Genomic DNA, 27,916 nt, shown 5'->3' on the forward strand with positions numbered 1-27,916 from the left:
TGAGTGCGTGCTGCTGAAAGTCTTCTCATCACACCCGCGTATCCAATGTCTTACTGAGATTGATTGCAACTAATGAGAAAAAGTTAGTTACACAAGAAGGTTAAAGTGTTTCACTGGCAGAGTTGGTTTGTGACAATTTTGCAAAGTTGTCTTACAACAGACTGTTTATACGTAACAATAGAAAAGATTTCTAATTAACTTTGAAACTGTGTGTTACAGTATATAGATAAAAAATTAAGAAAAACTAAGCATTATTTATTTGACAATGTTGTGGATTAGGTGTAAACTCCATTTAATATGTGCACATATTTGCTGACAGATGCACTTTAGCTAATAGAACAATGTGACATTTGAACTACACATGCACCAGAATATGTACATTAGTTGTGATCAGTGTGAACAACTGTACAACTGTGAAGCTGTTTGTAGTATTTAAAGTTGCATAAGTTAATAAGCTCCGCCCACATCGTGCCATCAAATGTATGGGTACCTTTCACATTTAAACCAATACTGGGTACCTGTGAATCGGTATTGGTACTCGGTGGTAGCAATTTTTGGTACTTTTGATGTGTTAATAAATGGTAAATAATAAAATCTAAAAATATTTTATATTTATAATTTACTATATATTTTTAATAATAACATCCATCCATCCATTTTCTTCCGCTTTATCCGGGGCCGGGTTGCGTAGGCAGCAGTCTCAGCAGAGATGCCCAGACCTCCCGATCCATGCACACCTCCTCCAGCTGTTCTGGGGGGACCCCGAGGCGACACCAGGCCAGCTCAGAAACATAGTCCCACCAGCGTGTCCTGGGCCTTCCACGAGGCCTCTTCCCAATGGGACATGCCTGAAACACCTCCCGAGGGAGGCGACCAGGAGGCATCTGAAACAGATGCCCGAGCCACCTCAGCTGGCTCCTTTTGACGTGAAGGAGCAGCGACTCTACTCCGAGCTCCTCCCGAGTGACTGAGCTTCTCACCCTATCTCGAAGGGTGCACCCAGCCACCCTGCGAAGGAAACTCATTTCGGCCGCCTCTATTCGTGATCTTGTCCTATCGGTCATTACCCAAATCTCATGACCATAGGTGAGGATAGGAACGTAGATCGATCCGTATATTGAGAGCTTTGCCCCGCGACTCAGCTTCCTCTTCACCACAACAGTTCGATACAGCGACCGCATCACTGCTGACGCCGCACCGATCCGTCTATCCATCTCACGCTAATAGTGATGATAATAATAATAATGATAATAACGACTAACAAATATATTCAATTCAACTTTATTTAAGGCAAAAATACAACACAGCACAGTGGGTCTGGGGGAGATGATTCAGGAAAGGACTCTGTGTGACCATATATAAAATAATCATGTTAAATTTGTGTATTTTCACTTTGTTGTGGTATTGGTATGTATTTTTATTATTAGTTTTGAGGTTATGACAAAATAAAGTTTTGTTAGCATCACAGGTGTACTGATAAAAAGTGTTAGAAAAAGGAGGAAAATGAATAATAATGTAACCAATGAATATTAATTACACTGGCATGAATCAGTGCAAAGAATTATAAGAAAGGCGATTTTTCCAGGAAGTGGAGCGATAAATGAGAGGCTGAATGTGTGGAAACGCAGAGAAGGGATTTTTCTCCTGATGTGGTTGGCCCACTAATGAGAGCATCTGCATCCATAAAGCATCCGCAGTGAGAAACAGCCAGCCGAGGGGGGAGCGCTGTCTGAGGAGGCAAATCAAATAGATTATGTGGCGCTGAGCGCAGATGTGCAGCAAAGAATAAATGAAGGATGAGTGGCTGAGGGAAAGTGAAGTTTAGAGTTCTGACCCTGATCAAGCGTATCCATGAACCATTGGCTGAGTCCAAACATGTTTTTATGTTGCTGATACTGTGCTGCTCTTCCTCCAGGTGCCAGTGTCCCGCTCAGTTCCAGGGCCCTGAATGCCAGCAGAACAAGCACAGCTTCACTGGCAGCGGCTACGCCTGGTTTCCTCCCATCACGCCGTGTTTCGAGAGCCACGTGTCGCTGGAGTTCATCACGGATGTTCCTGACGGACTATTGCTCTACAGCGGCCCATTGGCTCAGCTCCAGGCCTGGGACCACGAGGACTTCATGGCTCTAGGTGGGACACACGCTGACCAAACCAACACATTGTATTAAAAAAATATGACTACAATAGAAACATTTTACTAGTTTCATCTGTATAGTTTGAAGGGGTTAGAAAAGTACTTCTTAAATACTAAAAATTAATGGTTTCACTTTAATTAGAGGGTAAGATAATAAGGAAGGCTAGTTGTAACTTTAAAAGGTAGGACATGTTTAGGTTTAAACATGAAACACTTGTTTCATTTTCATTACATTTCACAGAAAATCATCATGTTCCTATTTTACTAACTCCCAACAAAACACTGAACTAATCGTGACACATGTAAAATGTAACAATTATGTCATTTTATGAAAATCAACCTTGCATTTTTTTTTTTAAACATGTCATATATAACACACCACTGACCAAATATCTCACAAACACAAGATTATTTTTAAAACAGAAAAAAAAAACGCTGCTTATCTGGTTTTTGATGTTTCTGTATTTCTGTTTTAGTTATAAGTAAGTAAAACAAAATAACCAAACCATTTATTTGTTTTTCTGATTTGATTGTTTTTGCTCCGTCTCAATCTCTGCTTAGAAGAGGCATTAGTGCTCAAATGGATTGAAATACGTTGGCTCGTATCCACACGTGGGTGCTGACCGCAGTGTTTTGTCGCAGCATCACATTCTGTTTCGGCCAGGTTGTTTTGGTCAGAAAAGTGTTTTGAGCCATTTTTGGTCATCAATAAAAAATAATACTATAAACAACAATGGGTTATGTCGTAGGGTAGACATTTTTATATAGCGCTACAACATATATAGTTATATTGCACAGCACTATCATGAGGCATTAGTTTAGTGGTAGATATGGAAGTTACAGAAGATGGACAGACTGTACCTTTAAAACAAGTTATTTTGCTCTGGCTGGTAAAACCTGTTCCAACCAGTTGCACCAAAGAACTAAACATCCGTTTAAATAGTTGAAAGTGTGAATGTTTCCTTTAACTGTGTCCTCAGTGCTTAGCGGTGCTGTTGGAGGAAGTGATTAAAAACAGCTCTACTTACAGCAGGGTACTTTAGAGAAACATTTAACACTTGTTATGAGGGGATGTGAGCAGTGATTTAGAGTCTAACTTCACAGATATTGGGCTTAAAAAAGCAGGCACCGTTCCCACTCTGACAAAGAGGCATCCAGAGAAGCCTTGGATTCAATTCAGTTATTAATTATACACTAATTTATTATACGGCGCCAAATACAGAAAGTCATCTCATGGCTCTCATCATAAAATATAGTTGTTTTCAATGGAAAACCCAACATTTCCACATGATGCAGATGGAAAAAGTGTCTTTGAAACTTCCTCCAGAACGAGGAGAGAAGAGTGAGGAGAAAAAGAGGAAAACATGTTATTACCTGTATGACCCCCACTTTTTTTTTTTAAATATATGTTTTATTTTTGATCTGCTGGACACGATTAAATGATGATGAGAAAAAAAGCAGCATCCTCATCCTAGTCTTTTAGACCGGACCACACAACTAATATAATGTTTGTTTTTCTCTACATGATGAACTCCATGAGGTGAAATGATTTTACGTCATGTCCTCCACGTCCTGTTGACGCTCTTGTTTACTCAGTGTTTTTTTCTTCTTCTTTGTAGCTACTTCAATTAAAAAGACGGACATATAAGAACCGCTACAGAAGCTTGTGGTGGTCTAGAGTTTCTCAACCATTTTTAGGGCGGGGCTACCGTACTCAAAACGCCCACACTTTGTTCTTGTTTTTCTTGTCGTTGTGTACACTAGTTAAAATCACTACTCCTCTGTTATTCGTGAAAGGATAGGGCTGAAATTTTGTAGATATAATCTATGCACGTGTACGCATCAACCCTCGTAGCCCGATTTGTGATAAATGAGGCCCATTACTCCGTACGTGTCACGGGGGCGCCAAGGGGACCCGGGAGGCCCCATTTTTCAAATGACTACTCCTTCGTTAGTTCTTGTTAGTTCGTAATCCAGTTTGGTATGAATACTCTATGAATGAATATGATGAGACGCTCTGAGCCCTTTTTTTTAAAATAGGGCCCGGGGGCCCACCCCCATTTCCGGTGAATTTCCAAATTTCTGGGAACATTGTCGTGTGATATATCGTTTCAAAGGTAATTCAACGTAGATTACGATTATGCCTCACACAATTCGATGGGGGCCTGAGGCAATTTCCACTAAAGTTGTTTTCTCATTTATTTGTGAGTCAAATATTGTGACAGTTAGTGGTACTGAATCATTGACATATACCAATATATGAATGGGGCCCATTACTCCGTATGGGCCACGGGGGCGCCAGGGGGCCCCATTTTTTTTTACTTGGTGGAAACGAGTCATTTGGCTGAATTCTCGGGAACATGGTATGTACTATTTGGCGTGGAGACGTTCCGCGGGCTCGGCCGTAGTTCATCTGAACCTGTTGAGCAAAGATGCACCTTTTCGTTGTAAAATATCCCAAACCACAGAAACAACCAACAGAAAACGTTAAAAAATGAAATTTTGTAGCCTATATTAACAATATACAGTCAATGATATCAAAGTGTCTTAAATCGGAATCAAATGAACAACAACACATTTCATATTTTGCACACTTGATACACGTCGTGGGAGGGATGAAAGTAAGTTTAAAACAACAAACATTAAATATGATTTGAACTACACTTGAACTTTATTCTGTTAAATATTGTTTTGTTTTATATAATGAACACGAACGATGAGAACTGAGTGGCAGTTTTGTCTCTTTTTCATTATTTTAGATTTTTTATGTCTGTGTTTCACATAGAGTCAACCACAAGCTCCTCATCTGTTCAGCACATGTGGTGTTTATAATCATCAAATATCACATGGTGGTTTTTATTGGGTGTCTTTACCAGATTTGAATGAATATCACAAGTAAAGGCATATGAGTTTGAGATTGTTACCAAGGGGGGCAAAAGATAAATAGAATTAAACATATAGGTCTAGTGTTGTGTTCAAGACCACACTATCTGAGACCAAGACTTGCCCGAGACCAGAATGCACCGAGACCAAGACAAGACCAAGACTTTCGGGAGCTGAGACCGAGTCAAGACCAAGACCGAGACAAACCGAGACCAAGACCAAGACCATAAACATTTTTTTTTTTCAATTTCAAAAAATATATAAATGAAAATAATTATGACAAGGTTCGAAAGTTAAATAACATCTCTCTTTAATTTTAGTTCATTTTAAATACATTTGACGGACAAAAAAGGTGCCTGCAAAAAATTAATTAAAATATTAAAACTACTACTGCTACTGATAAATTCACAATTATTCTACATATTTGAAAACAATATTTTTATGTCAGCTGAATGTACAGCAAGTGTTTAAAAGTATTTCTACCAAGAAATAATGATTCTTGATTCTGATTCTTTGAGTTGTTCAGGTTTAACAGGTCACAGATTTCACAAGATCATTTTTTGTAATTTGAAAAAGCCTTTAAACAGGTTATTTATATTTATTCACTTAGTTGATATAGTTTCATTTGGTTGCTGTAATGTAACTAGGATATTCAATTAACAAAGGTTTCTAACTGTAACTGTAAAAGTGAAACTTTCTGAAATAAAACTACAAACAAGTTGTCATCAGTGTAAAAAACATAGATCTACAGGTAGATGTGAAACTAAATAAAACAAACCCTGGAACAGTCATGTGACAAATCAATCAATTGTTCTTGTTGAGAATTATTATTATTATTCTGGATACAGTGGAACAGAAACTATAAAAAAGAATCATATTGTGAACCTGTTTATATTGTGGGGAACATATTATATACATAAATGTAATTGGAGTCTAAAGCCACAAAAAAGCACCACTTTAAAAAGATAATAGACTAATATAAAACCTCTTTACAGTTATTTGACTCATTCTGTGCTAGTGCGATTTGTGTTGATGATGCGCTGGTGACGACATAATCCAAGATGGTGGCGGCCCGGACTACAGCCGACATTATGTAATAAAGCCTTAAAAGACATGGATATAATGAAAAGAGTGGATGGACAGAGACATAAACATGTAGACTTTCACAAGGACACACACAGACTTATTAAACACACACAGACTTATTAAACACACACGGACCTCGGTAAACAGAACAGGCTTCACCGACCGGCTGGCACTAGGACCCAGAGGCGGAGTAAGTGCGTCCCCTGTGCTGCATTCACAGACTGTAATATCATCAGTTTATCATTTTACCTGTTGTTAGAGCTACTGTCTTTACCAGGGAGATAATATTTATTACTGGTTATTGTTTTCTGGAGTTTTACTGGGATTTTTACCTGTGATTAGTTCATATCTCCCTTGCACTCCGCGGTCCAAACTGACACCGTATCCAATGAATCCCAACATTTAGTCCAAAACAGAGTAAAACTGTTGTAAAAAATAAATAAATAAATCAAATCTAACATCTTATTTACAAGAACAAAGCAGCTCCGCCCTTATTTCTTCTTCTTTTTTAATCTCTGTAAGGCTGAACCGTGTCATTAAAAATCACCATTTTCAGATTAATGTTGAAAATTGATGATAAAAAATATATCTGCTTATTTTTTGCTGCAGTACCATTTACATTGTGAAGAAGAATTGCGCAACAGAAGAACAAATCACATGACTCGAACGCCAAAATATAACTTGTAATTTACAAAGAACAACAAATGAATTCATATATATTTTGTACAGTCACTGTGTGTGTGTGTGTGTGTGTCTGTGGCACATGTGTAAAAACACTGGCTCTGATTGGCTACCATGAAACATGACGCGGCCTGAGCCAATCATAATCTCTGACCTTGCTTTTAACCCACCTCCTCACTGTGTGTGTGTGTGTGGCGTGTGTGAACAACACATGCACTACAGAGTTCTAGTGTAACAATTACAAATCAAACATAATGTAAATCAAGCAGCAGTAATTACCTTTCAATTCCAATTCCATCTTCTACTCCTCCAGATCATACACTGCAAAAAAGACGGCGCTCAAGCTCCGGGAAAGGGGCGGGGACTGTGCGTAACAGCTGTCAGACAACCCATCAAACACAATCCTGGCTCTGATTGGTTCTTTTTGCTCGGTCGTGGTGCATTCTGGCAATCTGCCAAAGGCTGCAGGAGTAGCAGGGGGCGGGGCTCAATGAGCCTGTTTGTCCTTACATAGTAACAGCTTTAGCAAATATGACAAAAAGTCACTTTTATAAGAGTTGCAGACTGCACCTTTAAGGTGGCTTTATTTAAAAATTTATTGATACAAATTTTAATTGATTAATACAATAAAGGTGATCTATCTGCCCTATTTATAATAATAATAATAATAATAATAATAATAATAATAATAATAATAATAATAATTATTATTATTATTATTATTATTATTATTATTATTAGAGTGCCAGGATATGACTGTGTTTGAAAATAACATGTGTGTGTGCTATCACAATTCCCACTTTTTATTTGTTCTTTTTTTTAATGCGGGTCACAACTTTCAAACTCTTATCTTATTAAAATGGGTTATGGTCAGGGTCATAACTCACTTTAAAAGTGGTGAGATTTGAAATTAGAGACTTTGTAATTCATTAATATTGATTAATCTAAATTAGTATAACAATATTTGAGCTGAAACCACTAAATAATGTTTATTATTACCGTCACTGAGTGCTAATGTAATGTGTAATATGAATAAAAAATATTATGATTGCATTGTTCACAAAGCACTGACTTACATTTAACTAAGATATATTCATGCTTTTCAGGATTTTTATTAAACTTTCTAAAACAAATGTTTTTTGTATTAAAATAAAAAAATCACTTAGTCCAGAACATTCCAGAGAAATATAAACTGATCAGTGTAAAATCGTTAGAATATCTGTAGATATCATGAAATAAACAGAACAACTGATGAAGATGATGAATTTAGTTTGAAATAGTTTTTCTACATAACAGTTGATAAGTTGTGTCCATCCACTTATTTTATTATATCTGTGTCTTTTAAGGCTCTTATTAAATATCTTGGATTATGTTGTCACCAGCGCGTCATAGCCTCAAGTTTCGCAAGCTCAAAACGACCCGAATTAACTTAAAGCGGAATTAACCAAGTTAGGTGTTTACAAGAAAGAGGAATTATCTAATTCGGAATTAAAATCGGAATAAACCAGCCACTTAATTTCGATTTAAGTTTAATAAATTAGCATTAGGAATCATGTGTTTACAAGGTCAGGTTAAAGAGGAATTAACCTTTATTCTGCTTTAAAGAGGAATTAAAGCTCCTATGTAAACATGTCCAATGTGAGCATTGAAAGCATAAAGGGGGGAGGGGGCGGGGGGTGCTAGTGTGTGTGTGTGTGTGTGTGTGTGTGTGTGGCTTAGGGTAGTTGAGCTGTTATTGGAGTCACCACACTGTGCATAATTAGTGGGTGTATATTTAGAGCTCTAATTAACTTGTTTCAAGGTTGACCTGCTGCTGTAACAAACCCATGGAGAACAATGCTTTATGGTGGAGAAAAACGTTGTAATGTGTCGGCCTATTATTATACCACACCAAATAATTCTAAAGAATCCACTACTCCACATGTGTCCCGTTGGAACAAGTGCATAGATTGAACTTTGTAACACTTTGTATTTCCACAACTTTGACTTATTTATATTGTCTGTGCATTGGAGCAATTTTAAACCACTTTTCCTTTATGTTACAATCATAAAAACGGCATTAATTGCATTAAACATCCTTACAAGATAAAATCCTGGGGTCAAACCAACACTTCAAGATGTTTTTTTATTTAAAAAAGAAATCACTTTTCCCTCCAACATATAGTGGTAAATTAAGAAAATTTTAAAAAGTTGGTCGCAGATTTTAGGTGTGAAAATGAGCAATTTCAACATTAATGTCTCCAAATTTGAGCTTTACACGACAACTATATAACTGATACATAAAGTATAAAGTATGTAAGGCACCAACAATATCCAGACAATAGGTGACAAATTTTAGTCCCTGCTAGATTTTGTCTTTTAAATTTAAATGATTTTAAATTATAAAAGTTTCATTTAATTTGGGAAAGTATGTGAAATAATTTCAGGAAAATTGTGCTCTTTGAACATTTTGAGATCTAAAATGACATCAGTCATGTATAAAAAGTCTTTTTATTTCTCTTCTGCAGGCCAAATTAGATGGTCTAAAAGGCTGGATTTGGTCCCCGGGCCTTAAGTTTGACACGTGCATTAAACGATGGCGGCAAATACACTTTAATTTCAAACTTCCTCTCTATATTATTAATTTAAAAGCATCACTGTGTCACACATGAAACTACCAGCTGTATATACAGCACTCATATATATGTGGTATTCACTGTCTGTGGCCATATTGTGTTTTCACTTCTTTATATTTCAAAACATCCAATATCTGCTCCTTTCAGATCCCGACAGATTCAGGTTTTATACACAAAGGGAAAAAAGGAAATTATATATTAACTCAGAATGAATCGAGGCAGAGAAACATAAATGTTCACTGAAAAATGTTACCATATTTCATTTCTTCAGCCAAGGCCACAGATCATTTAATCATGTAGCATGCTACGCTACGCAGTCACGTGAACCTAACGATTCTGAACCAAACCCGCGGTTAAACGAACAATCAAGTCCTTCGATAGAAACGTGTTTCATGTAAGAGCAGCAGCACGACCTCCACTTCAAGACCGGATTTCAAAATAAAGTGAAGTGAACGTTGAGTGGCTCCTTTCGCTCCATTTGTTCTGTGTGTGTTTGTCCCTGTGTGTTAAACAAACATCCAGCAAAGTCAGCATTGTTAGGTTAGGTTCCCAACACTGATTATGCACAGTGTGGTGACTCCAATAACAGCTCAACAACCCTAAGCCACACACACACACACACACACACACACACACACACTCCTGTCTGTCTGACAGCAGCTTGTGATGAAATACGTATGAGCTGCAGAGGGAGGCATGCTGATGCTGATGCTGATGCTGATGCTGATGCTGATGCTGATGCTGATGCTGATGCTGACACTCAAAGTCTTTTGAAGGAACACATTGTCGTTTCATTGTCTTTCCTTAACCAGAGACATTACAGGAAGTTAAAGTTTCTAAAATCGGGCTTTAAAATGTAAATTGTTCCTTAAACTTTTACAATTAATTGCAGTATTTAATCAGTAATGTGATAAATTACAGGTGAATTGATTAAAGGCAAAATAAACACAGACAAGGGACAACATTTCTGCAAATTTTATTGCCTAAAGCGTGAGGCCTGAGGTTGATATAAACTTTATTTTTCCGTGTGTGTCTCCAGGATCTTTGTTGTGAAGTTGTTCCCAGCGCACACAGGGGGGCAGACGTCACCTGCTCTGTAGCTGATCCTCTTCTAGAGCATTTAAATGAGCTCCTTTAAGTCCAGCTTCCACACAGTTTGCCTGTGTGTGTGTGTGTGTGTGTGTGTGTGTGTGTGTGTGTGTGTGTGTGTGTGTGTGTGTGTGTGTGTGTGTGTGTGTGTGTGTGTGTGTGTGTGTGCGTGTGTGAGATATTATGGTTAGTGCTGTTTATTGTAGGTGTTATGGTGTTGTTAAAACCTTTCCTATTTGCTTGTTAAAGATGGTACAGCGTAGAAAGAACAGACCGTTTTGACTGGCTGCACTATAAAACATAAGACTCGCTATGTGTCCCATATGCTGTGGCAAACTTTATTCAAAGGCACGCACATCTCTCCTCCGTGGGCTCACTCTCACACACGTGCACACTCATCAGCCATATACATGGTGTGGCGTGTGAGCGTGTGAACAGGTTGGAAAATGTGTGTGTCTAACCCGCGTTGATTTCAAAATAAAATGAAAATCAATGTTTATAAACGTAATCACCAAAAAAGTCAGAAATAATGGATGCACACCTTTGAGCCATGCGCAAGCTGTTAAAAAAGTGTCAGGTCGATCAGATACAGCGTCAGGGAGATATGTGCTCCACACACACACACACACATGCTCGCACACATACCTTTCTCGTATTTATAGATGAGATAAGATGTTGGTCCTGTCGTACGAACAAATGTTTATGCTTCCGTCCATTCACTCATTTCATTACATCCATATCTTCTATAAATAGTCTCGGCTCCAGTCCAATGCTTGCTTCAGGATTCTGTGCTCGTTAGTGCGGAATATGTGTGTCATCGCAACAGGACAAGGGAGCGAGCATGCGCAGAATGTTCAAAATTAATTTAAAGCGGAATAAACGTATATAAGAGGGAGGAATTATTCAATCCGGAGTTCAAATCAGAAAAAACCAGCCACATACTTCAGATTTAAGTTTAATTTTGAATGAGGTGTTTACAAAGTCATTTTTAATGTTTTTAAAAAGGATTTGATTTTTATTCTGAATTAAAGTGGAATTAAAGCTCTCATGTAAGCATATGTCATTGTGTTCAGTGTTCTAAACTAAACCCATGTTTAATATTTTAATAAATCAAGCTCATTCAGTCTGTTTCCTTAATTCACTGCTGGCCTCTTTGCTATTGGTTGTTACTGATTTTTCTTTATAAACTAAAGCCCTGAATGAAATACACAAAGTATTTTATTCCTTCAGTGCTGCTGGTTGAGTGCAACAGAAACCCAGAGAAAGTAATTGTTACTCGAGGTTTTCCTGTCATTGTTTTCTTCACATGTAACCAACTGCGTGGGCTTCCACTTAAAGCTGCTCGTACTTGTAATTTTTATATTTTTTTGCCTTTTTTTTAAGTAAAAACTTTCTCTTCCTACTAGTTCATGGTTTGTTCCTGGAAACTTTGTAGAGCTGCAGAGATTTTAAAAATGTAAGATGTAATCAGGGTTCTGTAGTTGGTGTGAATTGATTTTTAGGGAGGGAATGATAGATGGGATGAATTATCAAAGGTATTCTACTGTTGGAAGCAGTAGGTGGTGAGATCATTCCTGCATTGGAGGAAACATTTCCGTAGCCTCAGTGTTTGATGTTTATTTATTTATTTTAAAATGTAACAGTAGGACGTCTGCCTGATGCTGATGAACGTTCACTGCACTCCTAAGTGATTATTGTTTGGTTTCACCCTCCTATCATCCTTAAAGGGTCAGTATGATGCTATTTTTCACTCATACTGTATCCATTTGTTCTAAGAACCTCAACAACATAATATTTGAGGTTTATTTTCCCAAACTCGTATGTTTTCCAGAGTTTTTTCTTCTCAAAAGTCACTTTAATGACGCTCCGAAAAACAGGCTGTTTTGGGGCCTACATGAATATGCATGAGTGGGCGTGTCTGTAGACTCCATACCACAGCTTTATTACCATCACAGTCTTCTTTTGCTATCCACACACACTTGTTATTGTTTTTAGCCAAAAAGCTGCACATTACAGTAAAACACATGAATATTCAAGAGGTTATTGTGATTGTGAGTCAGACAATCGCTGCTCCAATGTGTGTGTTTATCACATAAAGGATAAATAAAGGATACAAATATACATATATACAAGTGCTATAGGTCATATTGTCTTTATGGAGACAATAAATACATTATCAATATAATATATTGCACTTTGATTAGTATTTAAGTACATTTTGAATAAGATTGGACATTATACTATCTCTGAATTTCAATTTAGCTAATGCACGTAACAATTTAGAGTTAAATGTGAGTTATTTATATAATATTTGTGCAATTAACCACTTCCCAGCAATGTTATATTTGTGTAACCCTAAAATTACTCCTAACATATGTACAACTAATAAAACATGCTTTTAGACACTGAAATCTAAATTTCTTTCTCTGTAAAAGTAGAAGCTTGATGAGTTAAATACATAACTACAAGCTCATTTTCATATATTTATTACTTTTGAATGGAAAAATGTAGTTTTATTGAAATACAACACAGTCTTGTCAAGCATAAGGACTTGTTTGAATGAGAAAACCCAACTTTTCTATACGAGTAAGAAGAATGTGGTAATTATCATGATAAAATGCAGTTCTAAGCTAGTCACGGTGATGATTATACGTAATAAAGTGAAATCGCTAAAAATAACTAATCTAGGCTAAAATATTGGATAATAATGCAGGATACATATTTCAGTAGAAATCATAGAAATCAATAAAAATCATAAATAAAAGGATTCACGGGGAAAACAAACAAAGGTTGGACAGATGCACAAAACATATGACATGAACCTGGATGTGAGACATGTTGGATGTATTCTATGTGACTGTAGGATTATGTGTTGTAGGTTACTATATGCTAACGTTCAGATATCTCGATGCCCGAGAGAACGTTGTAGGTTCTGTTCTCTGGTGGAGCTCAGCGGCCTACTTCAGATCAAAACATATTATTATAAAAAATCATCTTCTAACCTTACATGTTGTTCTGTAAAGCTTTGTATTTAAGTGGATTGTTCTAAAATATTTCATTTCAGTGCAGGTAAGGGTTGTTTCATAATGTAGAATTATTTCTAGATGAGTGCACATCTCCATCATTAGTCTTTACATAATTTTCAACAATAACACAATCTACACTTACCAATGAAGGGAGTGGTTACAAACTTTTTCTGCTGTACCCCCCTTAAAAACGAAAAAAAAACTCTCAGGGCCCCCCATTGTGACAAAATGCTAAAAAAAACAAAAAAATTGGACTGTTTTTCAAATTTTAAAGAAAATAATACACAATTTGCAATCACATATTTTAGAACAGTAATGCAGATCTATATTAATTGCAAAGAAAAAACATTTTCTATTTTTCATAATTCATTAAATGTATTTTATATCAGCATCACTTATAAGAGAACTAGAATGGATGAACATGATATCTTTAGAACTTGACCACTACACTAACTACATCTATAATTAATCACCAGCTTCATTTATTAAAAACAAGATAGCAAATCATATCAAATGCATTCATTATTCATTATTCAGAGTTTTTTTTTTTTTTTTTTAAGCATAATTAAGTAGGGATTCGAGGCTGATGGGCTGTGGAGGTGGGAGGGGGTGTGGCCACACCTCATGCATCTGTAGTTCATATGTCTGTAACAGGGGTGTCTAAACGTGGTCCACCAGGATGTCAATGTGTCCCTGATCCAACACGTCTGATATCCTGAAGCAGCTTTACTAACGCGTCACCCAGCTGTGTTGGAGCAGGGACACACTGAAAACCTGTTGGACCCCCGACCCTCCAGGACCAAGTTTGGACACCCCTGAAACTGACAGAGTGCACGGATGTAATGAGTCAGCAAAAAAAGGAAACAGCTGCCAGTGGAGGATCAGTACAGCAGTGACTTTGGTAGTGTGATCAATAGAGTGTCATGATCGCTCGTAAACACTGATGTCACGGACTGAGTTTACCTCGTACTGAGATATACTGTATATGCGCATGCGCACTACCGGAAAATAATTTTTTTCTAAAAAATAATGATTCAGTTTTGTTTTTGTTTGTTTTCAAAGTGAATAGACACGTGTTTTATTAGTTTATTGGATTAGGGTTAGAGTTGGGGTTGCATGCTTAATTATCAGACCGGCCTACTGGGAATTGTCCCCGTCGTCCCGATTAGCCACTCCGGGCCTGGGTCGTTGTTTGCTAGCCAATGATTCTGTTGCGATCAACAGATTTCGCCCCTTTTAACCAATCCAAGGCCTCTGGCCTGTCACAGTTTCAGGCCAAAGTTTGTGTTTCAGCTGCTGTGCACGTCAAACGCACGTCTGAGGCTGAGTTTTCTGACCCGCCACTAAAAATGAAATACAAAAGGGAAATGAATGAAAGAAAATGAACAAGAACTGCTGTTTTTCTAAGAAACATTCTTAAAGTAACTTTGGAGAACACCTCTTAGAGGATGGTTTTTTGTTAATTTATCAGAAATTATGATTGTGACTGGTCAGCAAAGGTTGTCGGCTTATCCTATGTAACTGTAGAGGCGTGTCTGTAGGGGGGGTGTGATGAGTGCAGACAAACAAAAGGAAGATCCTGGATTAAACTTAGATCATGCTAATAACTCCAACATATTTCAAAACATTTCGAAAGATCCTTATTTATCATTCAATTTAATACCAGACATGACTAATAAAACAACACAACATCTAGTTCAGGAGTAATTGTGAGTTTACTGAAAACATATTGCTGTTCAAAAATCATGTTATTATTTCTTTACTAATAGTTAACATCAGGAAATGCCTTAACTAACCTTCATGATGTTCCAAGATCCTTTTGGACACTTTTGCATACAACAACTGGTTAATAGCTTTCTGTTGGGTGTGGAAATGACCGGAAATGAGCTGCATATGATCCACAATATGTGCAATTTGAATTTCTGCATGAATCATTACAATATTGTTTCCTTTTGTGACTTTTAAGTGTGGTTACAGGATTCTTTCAGTTTACAGTGAAAAAGGTTTTTCCACACAGCCGTGAAGGAGACCTGGAAAAGTTCAAGGTGACAGTTGTCACCACATGGGGTCAGAGATCAAAGTTTGAAGGGCTGTGACTCCAAACATTAAACCTAAAGGTTATCTGTTTGTGGAGGGAGGGGGTTCCAGATGTTCTCTTTGGTCTGAGGGTGAAAGTGATAACTTTCCTTTGGCTCTTCTGTTCTTTGGTTCAAAGATGTACTAAAAGGGTTGGGTTGTCAGGTATGCAGGGACAGTTCTCTTCCCCTTGTCGTGAAGAGGGTCCTGAGGTTAAAGTTCAACTTGAAAGGGGCTTGTTTCCTTACACAGCTCAATCACAACTCTATTGATGACACCTACACAGGGGCGGGGCTTTAAGGGGGCTGGGAGGGCGGCACGCCCCCGGCCTAGGACTTAAGGGAGCTGGGCCTCTACCACGACTCAGGGGAGCTGGAGAAGGCGGGCCCTCCCATGACTTATGCCCAGAGAGTAGGCTCAGTCTGTTCAACATCACCCATCATTTAGATTTATACAGGGGTTATATATATATATATATATAGACCCATTTCATGTGTTGTTTGCAAACTAAATTAGGTGCATGCGCACACAGGCTTGGTGCAAAACAACAGAATCAATTGTGTCAACGTAATCTCTGCTGAGGTGATGGTTCACGGGAGCAGACGGAGCGTTATCTCAGTCTGGATCCAGTAAAAAGTCATCATAAAAATCTGTAAATAGACTGATATGTAGACGTGGGACAGTGAGGAGGAGACTTAATGTAGACATGGAAACTTATTCATTGAAACTGATCAGAATATGAGGAAATACACAGAAACCTTCATTAATAGGAGTACAGCAGCCCCGCCCACCTGCCTGTTCATAACAAGTAGTTATAAACATCTATAGACTTAATGTTTTTAGGTTTTCTTTCGTTTATACACTGTTTTTTTTCTATCAGATATTTATAATATCTGGCCATTGAACATCTGGCCAGGAGCAAACATCAGATGACCCCTCGTTTTCAGGAATGCTGCATGTGTCCCTCAATCATTCACCTGTATTTAAAGTGAGTTTCCTTAAATAAGCGATAGCGTCCTCTGTTGACATGCTGTCTACATACTACCAACTATTTACTGTACGAGCCGTAACAGTGGTTCATTCATTGCCATTTTTAAATTTTTGTGTAAACAACATGGTTTCTGCACCGAGTATGTGAGCACGTCAGTCACGTGTCTCATGTTTGTCCACATTGGGCACAGTGGAACAGGAGAGACTGAGTGGACTTACCATGATGTCTATAGAGAATGAGAGAACAAAAAAACACAGACATACAGATCATTGTGGATGAGTTCACGTAGGGCAAGGCTCGTCGTATGTCCTTCAGATAGTGGTGAGTATGTCTATAGTATTTCATATTAAATAGTGTTTGTGAACATGTGGGTCACTGTGTTAGTTTTACTAAACTTTATATCTACTGATACAGGCTCTGAGCTGAAATGGTTAAAGTGTCAAAATAAAGCGGTCGCTATCCGTGGTGCTGAACTGCTTTGAATTTGTGTTGTTTTATTACTACTGACCATAGCCTAATGTTTTTATTAATTTTTTGTTGTTCTTTTGTTTTGTTATACTTCATGTCTATTTGATAGACTTCATAATGACATAGCCACTCCCTGTGGTGCTGAAGCGTGTTAGCCACGCTGTTGTGGGCATGTGTATGTTGTAAAATGATGTCATCGTGAGCTTTATTATTTGGGTTTACAGGGCCCGGTCATTTGCCCCTCCCCCTGCCCGGCTCTGATTTGTTCCGTTACATGTGCTTTTTTAACCACAGTGTGACTGATGAAGCACATCTTTATTTATATCTATGACTGAAACACCTACACAGCTAAAAACCAGCAGTGAGGATGTTTCACTGTTGAGATTTCAGCGTTCATTTTCTCACCCTCACAAAATCTTCAACACATGCTAAGCTAAATTAAGCTGCACATACACGTCTGGTTTATTAATACACCAGTTAGTTGAAAGCATGTTCCAGTGAGTTCAAACGTTCCTTTAGTTATTAGTGTAGCTATTTCCCCCACCCCCCCAAGTGTTTATTTATTTGTTTGTTAGCAAGATTTACCAAGTTTTGACAAAATTCAAACTAAAGATAAAGACTTCATCAACATTGATGTCAGCATTTATAGAATGATAATCAATCTGATCAATAATACAGGAAGAAACATGTTTTTTTTAATGTATTTTTGTTGTCGTTTGTTGTGTTTTGGACTCGTTATTTTCACTGTTACTTTTTTATTTGTTTGTTTGTTTGCAGGATTTATATGTTGACGTTTAATTTGTTCAGATAACTTTTTTCAGGCAATTTACTTTGACATTGCATTTGATCTCCTGACATGTTTCGACTGCCAACTGTCAGTCTTCCTCAGAGGCATCTGATCGCTGGTTCCAAACATGACACTCTCTACTCCAGAGACCTTTGGGCAACAGGGGGTGCGGCCAGGCTAAGTGAACTCTCAAGTTGGCCACGCCCAGAAATAGCTCATAAGGACATCAAAGCGATCAGCAGATGCCTATGAGGAAGACTGACAGTTGGCAGTCGAAGCATGTCAGGAGATTTTAGTAAATTTCCTGGACAAAAGTGGCCTGAATAAATGAAACCTTATCATATTACGTGATGACAGATTTTGACAGACCTCACACTGTAGAACATTCTATTTAAATTTTAAGGTTTAGTTTAAAAAATTAAAAAAAAAAAAAATGGCAACATTTTTTAATTCATATCTTAGTTCATAATTGAGAAATCTTTATGAAATTTGACTCAGCTATGTTGGGTTTGTTTCTTTTTTTTTTTTTTTGGATTTTGTATACTTTATTATCTCACAATGGAGAAATTCACTAACCATTCCTTGGGGAACAGTTGGCAGCTCCTGGGGAACTGTTCGGGGTTAAGGGACTTGCTCAACATCCCACAGTGATGGCCCAGGTGAGGCTTGAACCGGGAACCCTCTGATTACAAGGCCAGCGTCCTTAACCACTAGGTTTTTTTTTTAACAAGAATGATGTTTTTTTTTTTTCTCAATTATTTTTTTTCTCAATTATTCCACAACGTTTCACCTAAATTCAATCTTAAATGCACATTTCATTGCTATTAATCTAAAAAAAAATTTATGTGTCCATACATTTGGACCTATTGTATGGTTATTAATGGGAGAAGACATTTGTTCCAAAGCTTTAAAGTAGTGAATGATAATGGTATTATGATCAGGTTCAATGAACCAGATCCACATGTGTCTCTGAGTGCTCCTGTTTCTTTAATGATACAATCATTTTTAGCTGTGCTACTTTCAGTCAATGTTAATAACCCTCCTATTAAAGGTGCAGTCCGCAACTTTCACATTCCTCCCTCCCCACTGCTCTCTTGCCCTTAATATTTTTTCAAATTGTGTCAAAATTGTAATAAAAACTTTTGACCACTAGGGGGACAATGCCCCCTTGCCCCCAGCAAACTCCGCCTGTGAGTTAAAGGTGCAGTCCGCAATTCTCAGATCCCTCTCTGCACCTGCAGGTGTGGGGGTGTGAGGCCAATCACAAAAATGGACACGTTTTACACAGCAAAAACAGCTTGGGGTCAAATTGACCCCAGAGGAACACCAATGTGTGCACAATGCGTTCAACATAACCACGTTTTCTGTTTGATTCTCTCCATTTTCACAAAGCACAGAATGAAATGTTGGTGAAACCTCAGTTTCATCCTGTTTAAAGCCTGTTTTCTGTCAGTCTGGAGTTTCTCAGGCTTTTTTTAATCACTTTGGTTTTTAATAAGTGTGAACCTCATACCTGCTCTGTTTAATTAAAAATAATGAGAGCTCAAACTCTCAAGGTAATTCATTATTTCTGCTTTGGATGTTTACGATGTTTCTCTTCTGCCAGGATGATATCAGAGTAAATATCACAGAACCATTTCACAACCTACACAATCTAAAACAGGGGTGTCAAACTCAAGGCCCGTGGGCCGAATCCGGCCCACTAGAGCCTCCGTTTCGGCCCAGAGGGGAATTTTGTTCATATTTTTTTGTACATTTTTTTTTTTTTATTCATCAAAGAATATGAATGAATATGTAAATCATTACAAATTAAAGTTCCAGATATCTCTGTGCCTCCATATTGAAAAAAGTAATGACACTCCCCATAATTTATATGGGGACTTGTAATTTATCTCTGCTTATACACGCTTTTTCTGTGATTTTTAATCATAAATTGTTTGCCAGATGATGAGACGTGATGTTAAACTGTCCTTTGTGCCAAAGATGGTAGTCAACATGAAGTTCACCATGTGAGAGTGGTGTGGGAGCTGTGTCTCAGATATGGGACAGATGTAAACTTGGGATGCATCAACAGTAGTGTTCCTTTCAATCAGGGGATGTTTGGTCCTTTTACACACTAGACACCCCCATCAAAGGTGGACAACTACAGGGTGATCAAGCCTGAGCTTGTGTCCTATAACTTATTTTATAAAAGATTGTTCAAGATATCTCTGTGCCTCCATATTCAAAAAAGTAACGTCACTCCCCATTTTATACAAGTTGTATTTTCTCTTTGTTAATAGTTGCACAATTTCTGTCCCTTTTTTTAATCACAAATTGTTTGTCAGAACTGTCTTTAAAAAAAAGAGAGAGAGAAAGAAATACTTTAAATAGCATTCAAATTTTCAAAATAACGTTTTAAGACTTCTGAAATGCGATATCCTGGAGATACTAATCAGAATCAGAATCAGAAGTCCTGTATTTATCCCACAGGAAAAATTACTTATGTCACAGACATTTGAGAAATATTACAAATAAAAAGAATAAACATTAAACACAGAAAGAGAAATAAAAAATAAAACATACATAATTAGGTAAAACTTTTAATTAATCTATCTGTGTCTAAGTCTGTGTGTGTGTGTGTGTGTGTGTGTGTGTGTGTGTGGAGCAAGTATCTCCCCGACGCGGTATGAGTTCGACCTGAAACTTAGTCAACATGTTCCAAATGCCCCAAGTGTGTGTATCTGTTATTTTGGAGTAATTTGGTGAAGCAAAACGGTCAAAATATTAACGTTATAACTATGGCTCCCTCGGTAAGAGCGCGGTATTGAGCGCGCTACTTCCGGTTCCGGGTTCATCACGTCACTGTGTCACAGTTTGTTTGGGTTAAAAAAAAGGTCAATATTAAAAACGTTTTTGTACCGCTAAAAGTCATTAAAGTTAATATTTCATGGTTATTTAATATTATTCCCGTGATTCCAAACTTACTTCAAATCTCCGGTCACGGACTTCACTTCCTCCTTCGTCTCCATGACTGTGGGCGGTGCCTGTGCTGACGGACGTTAGTCGACCTTATCACCAACTATCTGGTTATTGTTTGTTCTGCGCCACGGTGAGTGTTTCTTCTTATATTATTCGATGTGCTAAGAAAGATGCTAGCAGCTACAATGTACACACACACACACACACGGCTGATGCGCGTGCACGGAGTAGATGGATGTAGACACACACACACACACACAGTATTTATAATGAAAATATACTAAATGAGTAAAATAAAACAAAAAACTAAACAATATTTATACAAAAAGTATAAAAAACAGAAATGCATAAAAATATACAAAAAGGCTCCAAAAACACACAAAATTACTCCAAAAAACATACATTACATAAAAATACACCAAACAACAACAAACATATGAAAATGACTCAAAATACACAAAACAAAATATTTATACAAAAATACACAAAATAACAATAGAAATGCACAAATCTACACTAAAAAAGATACACAAATACACAAAAGGATTCCAGAATCACTGCAATGGCAACAAAAAACAATAATTATACAAAAAACGCACAAAAAGACAACAGAAAATTATTAGATTATGTACACCTCTTTGTTCATCCAACCTTCAAACACATACTCATTTGGCCATAATTGACAACTGTACTTATGCTCCCACATAAATGCATACTAGAATATACTAAATGAGTAAAATAAAACAAAAAACTAAACAATGTTTATACAAAAAATACACAAAATGACTTCAGAATCACTACAATGGCAACAAAAAACAATAATTATACAAAAAAATACACAAAAAGACATCTGAAAGATAAAAAATACACATAATGATGACTTCAAAAAACATATATTACAAAAAAATACAACAAAAATATGAAAACGGCTCAAAATACACAAAACTAAATATTTATACAAAAAATACACAAAACTAAATATTTACACAAAAATACACAAAATGAGTCCTGAATCACACTAAAATGGCAACAAAAACAATAATTACACAAAAAATGCACAAAAACACAACAGAAAGATACAAAAAAAGGCAATTATACCCCTTATGCTCCCACATGAATGCATACTTCTGACGGGCACTGTACTAGTAAGGATTAAAGTGCACACAATACAGTAAAGAAATAAGTTAATTAATAATAGAAATATCATACAGAAAACTGTCAGGTTAAGGTGAGGAGTTGTACAGGTAATAATATCTAATATCTGTGATATGACGTGATGTTTTACTCCTATGTTATTCAAAGAGAATTCTAGACAGTTTGTGAAAATAAAAATCAATCCTTGAAAACAAAAAAGTTGATATTAAGGATCTGCTACTCTATGTGTTCATACAGTCCTAGTGCAGGAGAAGATGAGGGGATATTGCATGTATGAAATAATTGAGAAAGGCATCGTAGTCGTAGCACAGCTAGGCTAAAGCATTACTTTCCACTTCCCCTCAGCTTCTACAAATGCTTTCCAATAGAAGCCGCTGTGGGAGCGACGGCTCCAATATACATCAGCTAGAAGGCGGGCCGGCACGCTGACACATCATTTATACCAACAGCTCTCTGCTACACACACGCTGTTTAGCCTGCTGATGAGCACAGACACATGTTTGGCTGTTAGTGTATATAGTAGTGCTGTTTGTGTGGTTTGTAATGTAGTCCATATGTTCTCTGTGTGACTCCTGTGTGTCTTCAGGCCATCAGGAGACACACACATTTACACACATTAGCAACAAAGCTCTCAACACAGCAGGAGAACACACACACACACACACACTCATTCTTTCTCCTCCTGTCTGTCTGACAGCAGCTTGTGATGAAATACGTATGAGCAGCAGAGGGAGGCATGCTGATGCTGATGCTGATGCTGATGCTGATGCTGATGCTGATGCTGATGCTGATGCTGATGCTGATGCTGATGCTGATGCTGACAGGACGTCTAAGAGCAAAGTCTTGTCTAATAACTCTGATACACTCAAAGGCTTTTGAAGGAACACATTGTCGTTTCATTGTGTTTCCTTAACCAGAGACATTACAGGAAGTTAAAGTTTCTAAAATCAGACCAAACATGCTTAATACAATTAATGGTGTAAACTAATGGCACCAATGCTTAAAGGTGCAGTCCGCACCCGCTGCTCTCTTGCCCTGCCTCCAAACTTTCCAAAGTCCCTCCCTTAGAGGAGCTAACAAGCTAACATTACTCAGACAGCAACATCACAGTAATATAACATGCTCTGTTAAAAGCAGATTACTGCAGCGATTCTCTCTATGTGCACACACTGCAGCAGCAGCAGCAACAACACAGTGTCACTTACAGCAGCCACACAGAGGCTGCTGCACACACATGAACAACACATGCACTACAGAGTTCTAGTGCAACAATTACAAATCAAACATAATGTAAATAAAGCAGCAGTAATTACCTTTCAAACAGAAAAGTTACCAATTCCATCTTCTACTCCTTCAGACCATACACTGTAAAAAATACTGCGCTCCAGCCCGGGAAAGGGGCGGGGCTTGTGAGCAACAGCTGTCAGACAGTCCATCAAACACAATCCTGGCTCTGATTGGTTCTTTTTGCTCAATCACGGTGCATTCTGGCAATCTGCCAAAGGCTGCAGGAGCAGCAGGGGGCGGGGCTCAATGAGCCTGTTTTTTTCACACAAACTACTAGTTTGATGTAAAGCTGTCCTTACATAGTCACAGCCACAAAGTGTTGTCCTGGCACTAAGAGAGAGACAAAATAGTCACAAAACACATTTTTTAAAAGCACCTTTTGCTAGCTAAGTGAACCAATAATATCACAACTAATTAACCTGAATGTTTAATAAAAGAATGATGAATCAGCGTTAAAGAAGCATGGACAATCGCCTATTACGGAGCATCCGTCTCTTTCTGAGTGACAGCTGTGTTTCAGCACCAATGACAGCACAAAATCACCGCTAATTTAGCCAAAAAGGACACTAAACTTTCAGAACACCAAAACACATAAAAAATATTACATATTTATAAACTTTTACACCCATAACATAAGGTCATAACTCATCTAATGAATCAGCAGCACAGCAGAAAATTTTAATAAAATGTGTTCTTACTTTCTATTTGTCAAAACAGCCAAAAAAACCATAGAGAACTTTGTATCCTCACAACTTTTTCGCATATTTCACAGCCGAGGCCTGTCTTGTCTTTCATAAACCTAGAGCAGCAGCTCATCTTAGCTTTGAACTGAGCCTCTGTCCTAATGTCTATATCAGAACTTTAACTTGTCTCTGTCCCTGAGTCCTCCTCACGTCCCCTGGATAGTTCAGCTCCTGTGTCCTGCCTGTTGGAGGCAGGTTCTCCTGCATTAGCATCATGTGCTGCTACTAGCTACGCTAACTGATGCTACTAGCTACGTTAACTGCTGCTACTAGCTCCGCTAACTGATGCTACTCGTTACGCTAACTGATGCTACTCGCTACGCTAACTGATGCTACTAGCTACGTTAACTGCGGCTACTAGCTACGCTAACTGATGCTACTAGTTACGCTAACTGATGTTACTCGCTACGCTAACTGATGCTACTAGCTACGCTAACTGATGCTGCTAGCTACACTAACTGATGCTACTCGCTACTCTAACTGCTGATACTAGCTACGCTAACTGATGCTACTAGCTACGCTAACTGATGCTACTCGCTTCTCTAACTACTGCTACTAGCTCCGCTAACTGATGCTACTAGCTACGCTAACTGATGCTACTCGCTATGCAACTGATGCTACTAGCTACGCTAACTGATGCTACTAGCTACGCTAACTGATGCTCTTTTTTGTGGCTTAGCTTCACTTATTGGCTTAAAAAAAATTTCAAATCCAACTGCCTTGTTTTTAGCCACTTTCTACCATCTTCCAAGCTGACAAAGAAATAATTTTTGTGCAAAATCACACTTTAGACGTAGCTTGGGGGCGTGGCCTTACTTTTCCCTTTTTTCCTCACTCGTGCTGAGTTTTTACATTTAGTTTTGTGTGTACAATGACATTTCCTGTGATTTCAACTCAATAAAAGACACAGTTGTCCAAATATAAAGCTTAAACATTTAATCAAACACCTAAAAGCAAACGAGGTGCTGGATCTGATGAAATAAGTGCCGATCAAAATCTGGGAGGTGCCGGATCTTGCTCCGACACAAATCAAGCTTTGATTGTTACATTTTATACACAGCAGAAATTAACCAAACGTGCACGATTTTGTGTGAGATATGACGTCCAGCCATTTGCTAACATGCTAAAGCTAACATTAGCGTGCAGTGCTACAGTGAAAATTTAGTTGTAAATGTGTGATATTGACAATAAGCATGTGGGTGGTGGTTTAGTCCATGTCATAGCGATATTTACATTTCAGAAGGTGAAGTCATCACATCGCCTAATACTACGTCGGATTTCATGCAAGATTTTCTCTGTTCAGCCGTTTACCATTTATTGAAATTTCCACTTGATTTTGATTAAAAAATATATAATTTAGAAATTAGTGATAACAATGTTTGCATTTCATGAAATGAATTCCACATTTTCTTTCTGTTTTCAAAGAAAATCGTAGATGCTACATTGACCTCTGACTGGTTCTTCTTCGGACTGATGCACTTTATTTTTATCATACTTTTCATGCACGTAGAATCTGATTAAGAAATGAATTAAGTACAGTCAATAAAAACAGTGCAAACATCCTCCTCCAACGCAGTGAAAAACAAACTCCTGAACCCTGCAGGGATTATTTATGAGCAATGATGATGAAAACTAAAAAATAAAATCATTCTCTGAAATTGTATTTATGCATATATAAGTAATAATTATTGCATCCATGCATTTTTCTATGATCTGAGTAGAATCTCATGCTTCCCCTGGAAGCCTCACACTTGTTCCTAATATGATCTGTTCAGAGGAGAAAAACTGTAAATGTTGAAATCTGAATAAATAATGATAATGTGAAGGTATTCCACTTTGTACTTTGTTAATTGTGTTCTTTTTATGAAATGGTTTTCCTTTACAGTAGTTCAAAAGCTCAAACAGTAAGCTAGCTAGCTTCTGTCAAACTAAACAGGAACATAAAATAAATAACTCCATGTTCCTGATCCGTCTCCACAGAAATATGTTTCTACAGTTTTTGAAGAGGATTAAATAACTGCAGACTTCATTTCTGCTGCTGTAACTTTAGTGGTTTTTTACAGCAGCACAGTTTAGTTTTACTCACTGGTTCCTTCTCCAGGTCTGAGTTGTGGAAGTCGACTTTTAAAACAAACGCAAGCACTCAACCATGAACCGTGGAATCAATAAAAGCAGAGGTTTGTATATGTCAAGGCTGTCAAACTCATTTTAGCTCCGAGGTCAAATATGGAGAAGTTTGAGCTAACGCGGGCTAAAATGAGTCATTTCAACATTATAGTGCCATAGTTTACACATACTATATATACGTGAAATACAAAATATGTAAAAACTGATGATATCCAACCAATAGGTGACAGATATCAGTCTTAACAGCATCTTCACTTTACATTTCCTAGATATTGTGACCAATTTCTATTTAATTAAAGGAAAAAAATCTGTAGTAATTTGAGGAAAATAGTTTTACTGGTTACGTTGGCTTTACCTCACATTTAATAGAAGCAAATAGACCCATCACGTTCCTCACAGAAGTTCTAGTTTAACAAGCTGTAGCACTTGGAGGATTTTACAGGAAAAAACTGTGGGTTGATGCGTTAAAGCAAGGATGACAAACTCATTTTAGTTCAAGGGCCAAATATGGAGCAGTTTGATCTGGCGTGGGCGGCAGATTTCAGGTGGGAAAAAAGAGCAGAAACTTAACATTTCTGTGCTTTAATTTGCACTTCCATTTTTAAACTGATACTAGTGCAGTGCCCGTAGGAAGTATGTATTACTACAGTGTGTGTGTGTGTGCGTGTGCGTGTGCGTGTGTGTACGTGTGCGTGTGTGTACGTGTGTGTGTGTGGTGTACCTAGGGATGAGAATCCAAAACCGGTTCTTTCTGAGAACCAGTTCCCAGTAATCCAATTCCAAGGAATCATTTGTTTACTTGTATTTCATTTCTGCTTATTGGTTCCTCTTACGTTGCAAATACGTAACAATAAACTCCTCCAGGTCCTGTATATTGTGTTTATGCTAGCACCAAGTGAAGCTCCTCCCACCATATAGTTGTTTGCTGTGCAACGTAGATAATCTACCTCCTCCACCCACAGCTGTGCTGTCCTCTGTGCTGTGTTTGTAGCATCTCTGTTGCTACGCTAGTCACTTACGGGTTGTGTACACTCGCGCTAAAGTTGCTTCTTGCACGGACTTTTCTTCCAAAAACAACAAACTTCATCAAGAACACACACCTCTTTGCCAGTTTATGTCCTTAACAAGTAATTAAACATGGGAGACGTACTGGTACTGATTGTTATCTTTAGTTTACTCTTTCACGGGTTCACACACACACACGCGGCTAATGACGTCAAATGTAACAACAGGGACGGTGTCTCTGTAGGTCCATTTATAGAAATGTAAACAAAGGCTAAACTAAAGCTTTACCGTTTAAGTACATAAAGGTTAATATGTTCTTTTTTACAGAAGAATTATTTGTTTTATGTCTTTTATGTCCATTAGTTTTGGATCAAGTTGTTCAAGTTCAAAAGGAGCACTGTAAATATTCTCTAATGTTTGTAGCCAAAATGTGTCATATGTTGTAATAATAATAATAATAATAAATTCCCTGCAGGAAATTAAAGGGACAAAGATAATATAATAAAGAGTTAAAGCAAACAAATACATTTGTATTATTTAATTCCCTCACCCAATGAGAATCGATAAGAGAATTGGTAAGGGATCAAATTGATAAGCAGTATCGATATTGGAATTGGAATCGCTAAATTCTTATCAATTCCCATCCCGAGGTTTATTCATTCTAAATTCATGCACACCAGTCCATCGCACATGTACCTGTCAACATTGAGCTGTTCTGCAAAGCTGCATTTAATTTTATGAAATAATTTATGGACCATATGATGGCAGTCCAAACAAATGCGACGTTGCACACCCTTGAACC

General features: G+C 37.6%; 1 protein-coding gene across 1 annotated transcript in view; it reads left to right on the forward strand.

Moving 5' to 3' along the window:
- LOC114459565 (neural-cadherin-like) overlaps positions 1–27,916 on the forward strand; it is a 494,937-nt gene that overhangs the window by 364,271 nt on the left and 102,750 nt on the right. The window contains exon 27 of the mRNA XM_028441778.1: positions 1,916–2,130. Within this exon, the coding sequence (XP_028297579.1) occupies positions 1,916–2,130 (215 nt within the window). The remainder of the gene's footprint in view (positions 1–1,915; positions 2,131–27,916) is intronic.

This window comes from Gouania willdenowi, chromosome 3 (genome assembly GCF_900634775.1).
Source record: "Gouania willdenowi chromosome 3, fGouWil2.1, whole genome shotgun sequence".
NCBI classification, from domain to species: Eukaryota; Metazoa; Chordata; class Actinopteri; order Blenniiformes; family Gobiesocidae; genus Gouania; species Gouania willdenowi.